This window comes from Perna viridis, chromosome 1 (assembly GCF_037379345.1).
Source record: "Perna viridis isolate PV_CMFRI_1.1 ecotype Kerala chromosome 1, ASM3737934v1, whole genome shotgun sequence".
Taxonomy (NCBI): Eukaryota; Metazoa; Mollusca; class Bivalvia; order Mytilida; family Mytilidae; genus Perna; species Perna viridis.
In genome coordinates this window covers 56,901,705-56,917,644 of record NC_142445.1, presented here as the reverse complement: position 1 = coordinate 56,917,644, position 15,940 = coordinate 56,901,705, and the positions used below count along the sequence as shown (strand labels likewise).

The window sequence follows — 15,940 nt, the reverse complement described above, 5'->3', positions numbered from 1 at the left end:
ACTATTACAGTTTGATATGTTTTGTCACGCTGGAATGGACCAGTATGGTCATGTTTTAATGAATAAGAAGCAAATGCTGTATGGTTTTCAATAATAGTAAAGGTGTGTCCCAAACGATCTTACCGAAAGATCTCTCTTAATTGTTTTAATCAGACACAAATTCAGCTTCTGTGTGCATTCTGAATTTTATTGTCAATTTAGTGTAATTTTGTTCATAATCATTTTAATATAGTTTTATTAGTAAAAACAGTAGGTTACCGGATGAGATGAATGACATAAAAACTCAACAATTCATATTGATATAATTTTTCGTAGACAAAATAATTCTTTTTCTCTATATTCGATTTTTCACACAAATTATAATTAAAGATAGATGCGATAACGTCTTAATTTTAGATTATATATATACTCTATGATATGATCTCCGCTATACTGCAAACTTTTCCTAATGACATTTGATGAATGATTCCTCGATTTGATAATTGATTTTTATTGGCTTGGAGTTCTGAAAAGACATTTAAGGAGTTATATAAACGGCAGCTGTAGCATCTTAGACTTCTCAATAATTAAGATGACCTGTCTGTTGAAATTCTGTAGGTGCTTGTTACAAAAAGTTATTTGGATATTCTAAATTGATTTCTTTCATTTCAAAAGAAATCACGAGACATCTAGTAGTCTGTTCTCTTACTGATTAGAATGTTCAACATTATATCCGTTATTACTAAAACTGGAAAAGAAAGGAAAGGGGTATTAAAGGCCTTTTTGGACAAAATACAACTGGAAACTTTAATCATCATGTTGAAATTGATAATCTTGGATCAATAAAAACAAATATGAGAATATAAGGAGTTTTGAGTATTTTTGCATAAAAATGACAACAGAATTGCTTGAAGTTAACCAAAAATACAGAAATTCTATAAATGTTGTACTTATGGCTGCTATCGGTTATATTTCTTGCAACGAAATTCAGTCCAATTCATTAGTGGAAACATTTAATTTAACATGTACATGTGATTCTGTATGTACGAAAAGCAGTATCATTTTATAATAATTAACAATTTTTAAATGATGTATAACACTTTCCAATTCGGCATTTACGTCGAAGCTGGTTTACTTTTTATACTAGACAAAAACGGATATTGGATTTGAGAGCTGAAAGAACAGTAATAGTTATGTGAAATTACGTCTCCGAACAAAAAAATCTAAAGTGCTTTTATTATATATGTATCATTTAAAAATTCTTTGTAGTATACAAATCAAGTTCCTTCTCCTATTTAACGCCTGTTGATCTTAGTTGACCTCGTTTTAATTGAAGAACTTTTCCGGAACGAAAGTGAATGTGAAACTCGTCTATTGTGATGTCTTTACAATTAACACTCATTTTCCTGACAATTATATCTAATACTATGTTTGATATTTTTAGATCACAAACAGGGCATAAGGTTCAGGATGATTTATATATGAAACCGTTCATTTGAAATCAACATAGTGCAATGTCTTTCTTGTATAAAACAGGGTCTGATTCATAATTTACAAATTGCGTGACTTGCTAAGCAACGACATTAATCTAGGTTTGCTTACTCTTATCTATAACCACTGTAAACTATTTTAACACATTAGAAATAGCTTTCTCATTTTTTTACCTTCAAAGATTTCAAGTGCATTCGGATTTTTTTAAGATAGAAATTGTCTTGTGCTTTGAAGGTTTTTTTAAACATCAAAATATTATGATTTTTCAGAATGACATTGCACCAATGGAAAACTTCTGCACGAAAGTTCAAAGCTACTGAATTGTAGAATACTTTCAAGTGAAAATGTAATGAGGTGACATGAATAGGAAATTTCCAATATTAGATTTTAGATATTGAATGAAATTAAAACTAATGTAAAAATTGAATAATAAACATCAACATGAAATGCTTATCACTGAAGAAAAGTGCGTTAGAACTGAATTGATCAAACAATCAAAGCTGTACCTAATTACTATTTGTTGAATCGATTTCTGTTTTTGTTTTTGCTTGATTTGTGAAAAATTGCCATAATTTTTTAAATGTTTTTGCTTGGATATAGTTTACCTAAGAAGTAAATATGTTATGTATCTTGATACTAGGTACATCAGAGTGGAATTTTTTCCTTATTATTTGTTATTTCTATGTACACACATTCTTATGTCTAATATAAGAATTGATTAGAAGTGAAATAGGACGAGCGACGTAATATTTTTCTCATTATTTTTCTCAGATAATGAATACAATACATTAGTTAAAGTAGAGTTGTCTCGCTTCATATTAATACGAATATCAGCACTCACCTTTAGTTAAAGCGGAAAAATATCATTGATTCTATTAATCATCTTGCAGATTTGAAGTTTGATTAACTTCAATGAAGTAGAAATTTCATTCATGGTATTGTTTTTCATATAAAAGGCCCAGACTAAAGACAGAATTTAAATCATTGCGTCAATTTGTTCTGTAACGTTTGTTGTTGTTTCCATTAGTAAAATACCTACCAGGTGATAAATGATTTTTTTGTTCTCCCATATAGCAAAGCTAATATAAACTTGCTGTTTTGAGTTACTCTTAAATATTAGTAAATATTAAAGTTGCATTTTTGCATTTTTTTAAGTGATTAAATAATCATCCTCCAACACATCTGCTTCACAACCTCTAAATATTCTTTCGTCTTCAAGCTATGTTACTTTTACTGTCAACAGTAACATTTTTTAAACTTAATTTAAGTAAGGATCTGGTTTAAACGTTGTTGTTTAATATAAAGTATGCGTTGCTTTAAACGTTATTTTTATTAATTTTTCAATAAAATATTTATTCAGTCATTTTTTATCATTTTTTAGATAGCAAAATTTTCCTTTTCGAACATTTCTTTTTTATCCCGCATGTTTACCTTTGTAATATTGTTAGCGACTTCTTGCACTCATAATTTCAGTACTTTACATTCGCATATGATTTGCATAATTATATATTACTATTATATTACGCCTTATGCTGCTGATCAGTGCCGTAAAACCGTAAATTCTAGCTTCATACGAAACCGAAATGTACCATGTGTTCTATGTGTGTTTTTGCGTTACTCAGTTTCCGATTCAGAATACACAGATGCTCGTTACTATTGACTGTATATATATCATATGAGATCTATGGCAATACCGTCTGCACAAAGTCCAGGTGTTGCGGTATTGTCATAGATGTCACAGCCGCCCGAGTTCGAGTCCCGCGAGTGCCGCGGAGGGAACTACCAAAAACTTGCATCGCAAAATCTGACAGTTCTTACAACGTTGGGAATTTTTCGGACCTTTCTATGGTATCTTCCCTGTATCAATTAGATCCGATGGAGTAGTGTAGCGAGTAGAGTCGTCATTATTATATATATGTATGTATAAGTTTTTAATCTGGATTCTATTCTGGCTCCCTGGTCAATATCATAAGGGACCAAAGATCGTGAAACTTATACGCACTTCCTGGAAACCAGTTGTTTTGATTGAGAAACACTCGAGTCATCATGGTTACGAAAGAGTAATAATATCAAAAGAACCAATATTCTAACGGAAGTCACCCGATTTTAGAGCATATCGCATTCGTGCCGTTTCGGATGTTGAAACAACAAAATCAGTGGCATAGCATATTTAACTATGGGCGACTTTGAAGACTTCAGTCTTTAATTTTTATTTCTTTTGATATTACAACGTTACCAATCATAAACTTTCAAGTTGTAGTACTGTTTCTTTTCTAGGTCTTCACATTGATACTTAAAAGCAAACTAACCCTATTGTCGTTATATAACCATCACTTTGACACGTTAAATTCTAGGTCTGGAAAGGAAATTTTGCAATAAAGTTATCAATTACGAAGTCTCACGGTAATAATAATCAACTGAAGAACCACTTGACGACTTCAAACAGGCCTCTGTTATATAATACTTTTCTTCCGTTTTACAAAATATGAACGACTTCTTTTTAACCTGATGGGATTGCTGTCATCTATAATTTATACTGTTAGAATGCAAAAAAAGAAAGAAAACTAAGGTGAAAAAAGCGATTAAATACATTTTTTAAAACAGTATTAGGAAGTGTCGGTATTTCACTTGTTCCTATTTGGGACCAAGTATGTATTTCCTCATTGTTGGCATTCAACATAATGTTTCCTAAAGCCATAGAAAATGTTGTCCCTTTCATTTGTACACCATTTCCTTTTAATGAATTATATAGTCAAGATAAATTATTTAACATTATAAATTCAGTGTGGTTACTTCGTCATCTAGAGTAGTTGTATATTTCCTTATTTCTCCATTCTCACAGTTTTTATTGGAGTCCGAGTTGCTCATTTGCTTTTGTTACTTTGTGTGTATGATTTTAGTTACTTTATGTTCTTTGTTGTGTATGTCTGTTTTCCATGTCTGGTCTTTTTCTCTTGAATACATTCTTTTGATTACCGCTATCACTTTGGTTCCCTTGATTACTCTTTCCATCAAAACTGAATAGTAGTAAATATTTATGTGTATTTCAAAGTCAAAGGGGAAAAGTATCTTTCCAGACTTAACATCAACACGTTTTAACCAAGGTGAAAAACTTATTTTTGTCATTCAGACGTGTACTTAAATATATTCAGATGCACTTATAAGCAATCTTTTAATATTCTTATTCTTCAAAAATATAAGGGGTCTGTTTAATTGCGATGGAACAACCTATTTTAGTTATTAAGTTAACTTAGTTAAAATATCGCCCAAAATTACTAAATCATGAACAACAATGAAACAAGTCAAATACATCAAAATCCAAAAACATGACCAGAACTTGAAAACAGAAAACAAAGACAATCTACATACACAATGTAGCAAACACAGATTACCTATGATGATAAGGAAAACAAGACGTAACACTAAAAACTAAGACACTAGCAGTATGAATGCTGACAAGAAACGTGAAGGGTAAACATGTCAAGTTCTCTTATAACATTATTTTTTGCGTTTTCGTTTCACATAAGTAGCTGTCTTTGTAAGAATCATGCAAAATCTGAAAAAGTGATACACCCAAAAAAGGCTACATGTTATTATTTTTGTAGCTTATTTGTTTTATGGGTGTATATAATGAAATGTGTAATTATTCATTCCAATCTGTCTGCTCTTAGGCGACAATCAACATTGAAAATTCAATAGATTCTATTGCATTTGTGTATCATTTACTGGGTTATCTCCATTAATTTTGAAATCTACAGTGCATTCTATGTAATTTTCATCTCCTATGAACACGGAGTATATGAAAAACCGAATGTTAATTTCTCATTACTATGGCAATTCAAATAAAATATCAAAATAAAATATGTAGGCTTATCAGCCATGAATTCCATTTTGCATGATTCCTAGCTGGAGTGCTTCTATATCATGATTTTTTTTATTGTCGCTTCTGTAAAAATCATTTTTTCATTGGTTTTATATCTTAAAAGAGTATGTTTGTATATACTAAAACAAGTATTAATAATTCTAGGTGTGGTTGTCAGTTCACCGGTTATGTTGAACCCTTATAATTTACAGTATTTTATTTATACTTTACAAGTATCGTAAATACATAGTTAGCCATAACGCAATATACTCCTTATTGCATATAAGTCCTCGAGTTAAATTCGTAAACGTCCCCGTTTGTGCCTTGTATAAACTCATTCATTAGTTTCTCGGTTAATTTGGAAAACATTTGTAATTTGTAAGATAATCATAAACTCCATAAGCAAATCAAATTATTTACATACTAGTATGATTATTTTTTTTGATGAACAGCTCACGTGTGATTAACATGTTTATTGAACATTTTACTTTACATATGAAAAATAAGTAAATTACGCTAAAACCGAACATACACTGAAATAAATGATACTCATGTTCGACATAAGTGAAGAGTGTATAAAATTTTCATGCGTGACATGATTTGCTGGGTACTGTTAAAAGCTCAAAGGTAAACTCAGTGTTACTTATTAATATTGCTACTCATAATATTGCATTAATCGATGTGGTTCTTTGTTTCGCTAGTGTGTTGATATTTTATTATTTTGTAGGGAATGTTAAATGAATAATATAAAAAATTTATACAATCTTCCGGGGATAAATAAATCTTAAATAAAGTTTGAAAAAATCACATTGCAAGAAAAAAGGAGCTATTTCTGTTACTTGTACAAACTTGTGTGAACATATTTTTCGAGTACTTGAATAACATATGTTTAGCAATTAGGAACATTCATCTCGCTGATTTTAAAATCCAATTTTGAAGAATATCTAATATTTAACAGTAATAATAATAGTTTTATCTGTCGATGGTATACCTATTGTATCACCCGATATAACATGCTCAAATAAAGCAGAGAAATTAGAGGTTGTCTTCCCTATCATACCGATTGGTATCAAACTGACAAACACTTTTAGCTGTAATTTGTATTTATAATTTGATATTAAACTAATAATGCGTTTGATAATTAAAAGTTTACTTCAAACTAACTCCAGATTATAAGCTCATCGGGCTATGATTCTACGTTTTTTTTTTTACTCTATTGTTAAATCCTAAAAAAATACCCATTTACTTTTACTGTGTATGTATTATTTTAAATACTTTCTGTTCTTTGTTGTGTTTATCTTTTTTTCCATGTTTGGCCTTTGTCCCTGGATTACATTCTTTTGATTTCCCCTAGAACTGTTGTTCCCATGATTACACTTTCATCAACATGTTCAGCTTACAATGTAGCGAGTAGTAATGCTGAAGAAAGATTTTGACATGCAGTATCAATAAACGAATGAAACTTAACTCTGTTAAAGTAAATCGATTCTTTTTACGGAAAGGAGTAAATGTGGTTAAAACTATAAGTTAGCATCAATCAATCATTTCATTCATACATGAGCTTTTGGTGTCACTGTTATTGTGCTTCGAGTTGCCTGCTACCGATATTCATGGATCATTTCTTCTGGGGAAATGAGGCAAAATACTTTTTTTCGAAATGGTTGTGAAATCGTATAAAACAAATAAAGGGTTTGAACGGTTTAGTGGTGTCGTCAACACACTGCAGCTAGGGTTTTATGATAGTAGAATATACAGTCAAGAAAATAATACATGGGTGTATAATCTATCTAAAAAAAGGAAATGCTATATTTCTACTTTTAGCAATATTTATATTCTTTTTAATCGTGACATGTAATGAAAATTAGACAATAAATAAACAAAAAGAACACCTATGATAAAATGCAAGCATTAGAATGAAAGGTTTCCCATTTTAAAGGGATAGTTGACCGTATCTTTATCATTCTTATATACATGTCGGCTTTGCAATTGCAAATACCTTCCGTAGACAAAAGTGCCCGCATAAAAAAACATAATAAGGTGTCTTGATATGACAAGTTTAATCTGTATAACCCTCAAGTTATGTTATAAGCTAAAAAGGCCTTATTGATAATTATGCAAATTACAATAAGTTCGATGATGTCCTAGGTTCATTCTGACAATTTTGTCTGTGTGCCAAGTTGTTCCATATGTCAAACTTCTGGATAACACAATTCATCATTGAACAGTCAGGATGTCACTAGTTTCCAAAGTAAATGAATACAGTAATGGCTTATGAGCACGGTCAGATATTTTTTCCATGAACATTATTTTTTTTTTATAAAGACTACGGCCGAAACTTTAATAAGGTTTGTTCTTTAGGAAGATACGAAACTATTTAAATTGTGTATTACCGTTTGTTTTCTTATTCGAAATTGTTTAGTCATTTTATGGTACACTAAATTCAGAAATTCTTAAGAGTTCCACAAATCGTAACTTCCTGTTAGACTGAAATCATGCTATCACGGCGACATCTTAAATACGTATTGATCACCGTAATGACGTCTTTGCAAGATAGGTATATCAACCATGACGCAGTCGAGTGTCACCCTCTGCTGTATGCAATATGTGCAAAACACCTTTTTAATACATCACATTTTATGTACATGTTTATAACCTTTAAGAAACTTACGTGAAATTAATATCTGCTGTAATTGTTATAGCTCCTTGGATATAGTGATTGTCGAACTTGAAAAAATATGCAAGTATTTTGACATTTTGAAAAAATCAACAGTGGCAATAATTAAAATGAATATTGCCACGGATCATTTTTCTGGTTAAAGAACGATCGTATGGTAATTGTTAATCGAACAATTATTGATCAAACTTCCTTCAGAATTTGATCGATGATTTTGATAAGTTAAAATTGATCCCTTGGTTTCTATATTTCATCTTTTTAAAACTTACTTAGTTGCACAAAAATCCTGACACACAAGAGAATATTATGATGATATTAGGTACGATAGAGAAACAGTATAAATAAACCTGACAGATCCAAGATGTGTACTGGATATGTAAAACACATTTAATTCTCTACGGATTTTAACATGTTTGAACAATGCTATTTAGTACATAACTCATTTATTCCGAGATAACTACATTAACGGTGATTTTGAAGTCTTTTTGTAATTTCTCAAAATCGTTGCCAATAATCAGTCGAATTCACCATTAAAATATATCCAATGCTATTCATTATTTAGTTATCGTACGTTTTCAACGTTTTGTTTTGCTTGACTTTTCCGGAATTGGATACTAGAAAACTATAAAAACATAAATTTGATATGAATAAGAAACCCCTTTGAGATGAGAAGACATAAAAACCAATAGGCATCATTTACTCACCGTTAATGTCTGTTGTATTGTTCTGAGTCTGCTTCTGATGTCTGTTTTTGTGGTCGGTTATATTTTTCTGAACTCTAATGTCTGCATTCGTGACAAGTTTTATTCTCCCGGACAATTTACATTAATAGAAAATAGGAAATGACAGCCAAGAAAAAAACCATACAGACAATTGTAAAAAAGTGTTAAATTCAATATCGATGTGATGAGTATGGGATTTGAATTGAATTTTTATTTCCTTAACTTTATCTTGGCGATCAATGTATTTTCAATTGTGTCATCAAAGTGACTATTCCGTGGTAACTCGCAGTTTATTGTTCCTGATCTTGATCTTTAAGTCACTGTTCAATTGTCGAAGTTGCTTTACATTAGTTATAAATCAAATTGGCCAATATATAGATGTCAATACTGTGAGTTCTGCAGTGAATATCTTGCAGTTATAATGCACAAGAGATATTACCATTTTACTCATCCTTAATGGAAAAATGCTAAGTTTGAATTGTGATCTCGAGCGTACGAACAATCAAAGGCTTTGACGAGAATTACATCTGCTATGATTATATTATGGCTTTTGTGTGCTTTGTGTTAGTGGTTTGACAATTGCCATACTTGATATGCAATCAGTAGAGTACTTAATGTTTGGAATGATGTCGGGGAAGGCGTGCCAGATTTGTTTATTCTTTTGTACCACCAAGAAAGAAAAGCGAAACTAGACATTAGAATGGTTAACGTAATCGGAAATTATGCCTTTTTCATTTTCACACTTACTTTATTAGTTGTTAAAGATTCAATCGCACCGGTGTCTATTCATCAATTAGCACTACGACAAATAGTTACTTCGAAGGGAAGAGTCCGAGGAGTCATGGTTGAATTTCCGCGGGAAACTGCATTCCGGACAGTAGAAGGTTATTTTGGAGTTCCTTATGCTTCAGGTTCATACCGATTTTTACCACCAACTGAAGTCATCGTGCTGTCAACTTCTGTAAAAGATGCAAATAAATCTATTTCTTGTTCCCAAGTTAAGTGGCAAGAATATCATTTTGAGGAAACGGATAAACCCAAAGGAACTGAAATTCATTTTTGGAGAATAATGCAATCCACGAAAGAACAACGCGAATCATGTCTGTTTCTTAATATTTTTGTACCCTCTGTTGGTAAGTATGTTTAAAACACGTATCATCATTCATTTGAGCAATCCTTGAAAAAAAAACGTATCGATAAGATTAAATTGATTTCATTTATTATCCAATCTTTAATGTTGTCAATTAGATGACAGAATTAATAATACAGCTCATTCATTTAAGTAATAAAATGGTTCAAAAATATACAGGCATAGTCAAAATTGTGAAAACTACTATAGATATAATTGACATTTCTTTTTTTTTTTTAATTAATGCAGCTATTTTTAAATAAAATCATTGCCATAATCATTACCATAACAACTTCAAACAGTGTTGTAAACAAGTATTGGAGCTTTCTAATGCTAATGTAATGATTTTTCTACCCTTGTAAAAGATTGAACTTGTATCTGCTTCAATATTGAGAGACAGCTGATTTGTTAAAAACTTACACTTACAAAATTCTTATTTGCTTAGTTAAACCAGTAAAGTTTACTACGAAGGTTTTCTTATTTAAATCGTATTTTGATATTTTTGGTTTTGAATATTTCTTGTCTATAACGTCCTTTTTTATCTTAAACTTGATAAATATTTGGCTCAAGTACTGCTGATTAATGATTTTTCTTTTTTTTTCTCTAAGCATATCGAAATTTACAATATTTTTTATTAATAACAATATTAACAATATACAAAAATACCAAGATTTTTTTTTCTGGTTAACATTTCACATTGGTAAGTGCCAGTCTTTGTGAGAATCAGGCAGTGAATGAAAAGAGGTATAAAAGAAAAAAAACAATTGAAAGTTTAATTTAACTACACCATCAGAATCAAGAAAAATAGACTAGATTTTCCATATCAGTTGGTAAACTGAGCAATAATTTCACTGACAATAAATATTTTGAAGGGCAGATAACTTTGTCAAAAACCTTATTTTTCTACTATTCTATTGAGAATTTCTGAGCAAACCCAGCGATGCAAAGATTAAATAGTGGTATTTTCAAATAGAAAATTATACTGTCAGGCTGGTGGGTTTTTGACATGCATGTTTCCGATTTTTTCCAATTTTGCCTGGTTCTTACAAAAACTTGCTCTTATTGAATTATCTCTGTTGATTTAAATATTTCTATAGTTATAAATACGTAATATATAAGTGTTTCATTGAGATAGGTGTCTAAGATAAGTAAAAAAACAGAAAAGATACCTACACAATAACTTTAAAAACTCTATTTCCCTGAAGATTTTAGTGTACAACAATGCATAAAATATTTTCATGGTTGCAGACAGGTTTTTATCAGTTATTTCCTCAATTTATCATTTTAAAGGCAATATCGTGTTAAACCCAGGTTGTTGTATTACTAAATGCAAAATAGTACTTGCTGCTGATGTAGGATATTACGAAGAAAAACTTATGTAAAAATATCTTTATTTTTAGCTACAAGCTGCTTGAAATTACAAAAAAACACTGTGTGGACAAAAGGGTCTGTACATATTTTCAAAGAGCTCTTCTTACTAAATTATTATAATTAATATGAATTATTGATATTTAACTTTTTCCAAAATGAACAAAAATAAGTATTGCACTTAAAATATGAAGACTTTATCATTAATCAATCAAATCAGAACAGCTAAAATAACATTCGACAACACCTTGATATATGCGCTCAGTGTGACCACCAATCATATATTTTTGTCAGCACTTTTCTTCAAACGATTAAAAATGTTCTTAAATGTGATTTGTCAAAAACTGAAAATTGTTTATGTAATATCAAAGTCGTTATATGAAACTGAGAGGAAACAGTAGTATAGTCAATCCTCCTAAAGGAAAATTCTTCAGGACTATGTTGTTTCCAATAGCATCAACACGAGGCCATAAAATAATCTAAGTAAATTAAACTCCCATCAAACTTGATACTTTTCCCTTATTCATCCTAGTTACCAGATCTCTACAATAAGATCTGATAGAAATGTTCTAGGTCATCATTAATCAGATTTCTACCATTCTTATGAAGGCAAAACGGGTCTTGAAAACATAGTAATCGTGACAAAAATAGTATTTATGGGAACTTCAATCCTCAGTTGTACAAAACGACAATTTTTTATGAGAAGTAATCCTGAGTTAAGAGAAGACAAGAAACTGTAATTCGTCACTATCACAGAATTGTTCTCCAAATTACCTCTTATTTCATGCAATTTTTTCTCTGAAGCTGACAAGGCATTATAAAGATAGTATCCCCATCGGCGATAGTTTGGTAAGCGTTTTATTGTATCTAACAATGACCAATTTGACTGTGATACAAGATACTTAAAATAAATCCACTGTTGTTGGTATTGTTAACGATGGTCTGATGAATTGGTTCGTTTTATTCAATAGAGTCTGAACTTTCTCAATAACCAGACCAAATCTCTAAAATGTTATGTATTATTGTATTTAAGATCTACGAATAAATCTGGTAATAGTCTATTTGAATTTTGATTCAATTCGAAAATGTTTTCAAACTCTATCTAATATTTTGACACATTGTTTTATCAAAGGAGGTTTTTTTAAGTTTCTGTAATGACATTTTTTAAATTTCAAAAGATCTTCTCAAATTATTTTATAACCATGACCGTTGTCAAAATTCAAAGACGGTGTCTATTTCTATTGAAGTAAGAAACAATTTTTTTTTAACCAAAAAAATCATTATTTACGTTTTTATCTTGAATATATTTACATTTCTAAAAATAAAGTTTGTGTCATTTCTTTCTTCTTCTTCTTCGAACAGGTAAGATTTTTCCGCATACTAATTTTTAAAATGTAAGGATATCGGTTAAATGTTCCAAATGACCTTGTTTCTCTTTCATTCTTCATTTCAACTATTACGTTGCCATCATTAACTAGTTATTGCAATTAACTACTTTACGTTTTTTTTTCGTTGTTTTAACAGGGCTGTTGTCTCTCTGATACATTCAAATTTCTCCGCCATCAATGCACTAACGTTACACGGTTTTATGTAAATATCTATCTATTATAATAATGCTTTAAATGATTTCATAATTGCTAAGTTCATAAAGAAAAGAGTATGAAACTTAGTACTCGTCATTGTTCATGATTTTTTTTATTTCAACAGTTGGTTGCATGTCATTTTACAGAATACCTTGCAAAGTGTCAGGGTTTTACAAAATATGGTTAAACTGAATTAAAACGATTGATAGATAGTTACTAAAGTGTTGAAGCACGGAAGAATCCATTTTTAAAGAAGAATTAAGACGCTTTTTGAAAGATTTTCCTGGTACATTCGAATCTTATACTATGTAAGTTTTGTTTCCAAATGTGTTTGAAGCCTTTAAGTAATTGACTGACTCAATAAATTGATTAGGAAACCCGTTACAGTTATCATACAGAGTTGGTTATTTTACGCTGAAATTGTCATTCAGTTTAGCAAATATCAAAATCTTGATAAACAAACATAACAGATCAATGTGATTACCTCTTATACGAATTACTCAGCTGTGAAGAAAGAGATAGGATCCGCGTTGTCCTCTGAACCGTCAATGCAATCATTTTTGGAAAAGATTATGAGCACGTTAAATCCACAGAGTGACAACTAGCTCACCAATTACCAAGAGGTTATCGAAATGGCGCCAAATAAACTGGTTTTATTTCATGAGAAATTTATCTGCTAAGGCAATTTTAGCGTTCTCGTTATACTGGTACTGGAGTTTGTAAATCTATGAACTGAGAACTTTTAAAGGTACTTTATTTTCATTGAATGCTTACTTCGAGTTCTATGTAGAGTTTTAATTATCAACACTTTTGATATACATATTTTTTTAATATGAACTTAATAAAATGGATACATTATGTGTCGCCATTTTGTATGAAATACTGCGCTCATGCTTTCTATGCTATTACAATGCCTCCATTTACTGTAGATCAATTGGAATTTGAAAACAAGGCACTAGAAAACATTAAGACATCTCTACTTGTCAACTCCTATTTTACACGAAGTCTGAGAAATGAATATCACGTGTCACATTGTCAGACACTGTGACCTAATTTACACCGTGTATAACTAAAGTTAGGTCGTCACAAACTTTTTTCTCTGGCCGCATATATCATTCTGTCTTTTCCACAAAAATCAAGGACAAAAAGAGCACATGACTTAAATGGTCGATATGAAATTTAAGCAAGATGGAATTGACGTGACTATGTTCAATTTACGCAAAACAAAAGTCTTTGTTAAAAAAAAGTCACGCACTCCTAATGAATGTCAACATTATATACCAAAATTACATGCTTTAAAATGATGTCAAAGATTTACTTGTAAAATTACATGTATATAAAACCCGAGAGCTCAGATCAGAAGTATAATTGCGTTATTACACTGTTCTATAGAAGTATCATATACATGTTACGTTACGTGACTAGTAAATTTATACATCTGACAGTAAAAGTGAAGAATAAGTACAATAGTGCATAACACATTATGAAAAGGCTAATAAATTATTACAAAATAATAGCAATCTTCATATAGAAAATTTTATATCCGAAAAACACCGCAGAAGTGTCTGTTGTAGTATTTTGTATGCAAAGCAACTGACACGTCCTGCCCTGTGGTATTTGTTTGCTCTAATGAGAGAATCATTTGTCATTATTAACTTCTCAATAGATGAAAATGTTACACAATGTTGCAATTACTTTCTTCTGTGGTTAAAACCATTAATTAACTTCACTCAGGATTGAAACACCTAACAATTACTTTTGATGTTAGCAATTTATTGAATTATCAAAAAAAAGTGTTGGTAAATAGATCATTCATCATATTAAGAACCATCATTTCTTGTTTTGAATTAAGAAAAACACCGTTTTCTCTATTGCTATAAGACTTCAACAGGCACATAGATGGTATTTTTTGTCGGAAAACGGGTAAAGAGATGATCAATTATTGACAATTCTTTAATATTTTTTTATACTACATCATAAGTACAAAATTAGAAGAGATAGCTTATTGGACGTATCGAGTTGAAAATACTGGCAAATATTTTCTATGGAGATACCTGGTCCATTCCACAGATTTGTGTTGAAATTCATTATGTTATTGGTTTTTATTATAATTATTATTATTATTTTCATTTCATTTTCTCTCATTTATTTTTTTTAAATATTTTATCATTATTATCGTTGTTGTGGTATGCAGGAGGTGATTCATGTATGTCAAAAATCCACCGAATTCACTTTTATTTCTAATTCAGTAACAGTATTGGTTTGTCATGAAGATGTTGCAATTTCGAGATAAAAATATATGAAGAATGTGTATGAAATTAACACTTTTCAAGAGTTATCATTATTGGTTTCGTTTGATTTGGTTTATTTCAGTGGAAGTTGAATATATGGTTTTCATAAAATGTAGATCTGAATACAGAAAGGATTATTGTTACGTTAACACATTACATTTGCAGACAAACGCAATGAATGTTCAGTGGGTTTTTCGACACTATTGTAGTCAGGGTCTGAATTCTTTTTTATGGATTGGTACTTCATTACAATTTTTCTAAAACAGCATAATTTGATTTTGCAATACACATGTGAAATTCATGTACTTTTACATGCACATTTTGATACAGCATTCCTGTTAATACAAATTTTTAATGTCGCCAGTGATGGCTCTTATCAAAACATTTATTATTGGAGTACTCCAAAAGCCAGACATTCTTCACACTATAATAAGTATCTGTTGACCAGCATCCATTTTTTCATTTGTATGCAGATTGCATAGATAGTCGACACAGTCTTTGTGTAATTGGTTTGGCTCTTTTATAGATAGAAATGCAATTTATTTTCAATTATGGTAAGGCTAGTGAAAAGACTTTGTTACTCTTGCGTGCCTTCTATAAATCAGTTGTCACTTGTCATATCCTGAAGAAAACATTATCAGCTAAGATAAAGCTTTATCAGAAAGTAACTCTCAATAGGCAATAATTGTACGTTACAAATCATCAGCTTATTGTAAATATACAAGGGAAAAAAGGCAAAAAGGTACATATATTGGTATCGATGTTTTCTGTATTTCTTGATTTACTGTCTTGTTCAGGAACTACGATTTATAACCTAGTCTTTATGTTTCAGAACCACTTA

At 30.4% G+C, this 15,940-nt stretch overlaps 1 protein-coding gene across 5 annotated transcripts in view; it reads left to right on the top strand.

The window, feature by feature from the left end:
• The window catches only part of LOC148629513 (neuroligin-4, X-linked-like), a 107,684-nt gene that overhangs the window by 69,852 nt on the left and 21,892 nt on the right, over positions 1–15,940 (top strand). Inside the window, exon 1 of one of the 5 annotated variants that reach the window (XM_088552562.1) lies at positions 9,103–9,861. The exons of the other annotated variants lie outside the window; for them this stretch is intronic. Coding sequence (XP_088408688.1) covers positions 9,429–9,861 — 433 coding nt within the window. The 5' untranslated portion in view covers positions 9,103–9,428. Of the gene's footprint in view, positions 1–9,102; positions 9,862–15,940 lie in introns of those variants that run through there. 5 annotated transcript variants of the gene reach the window in all.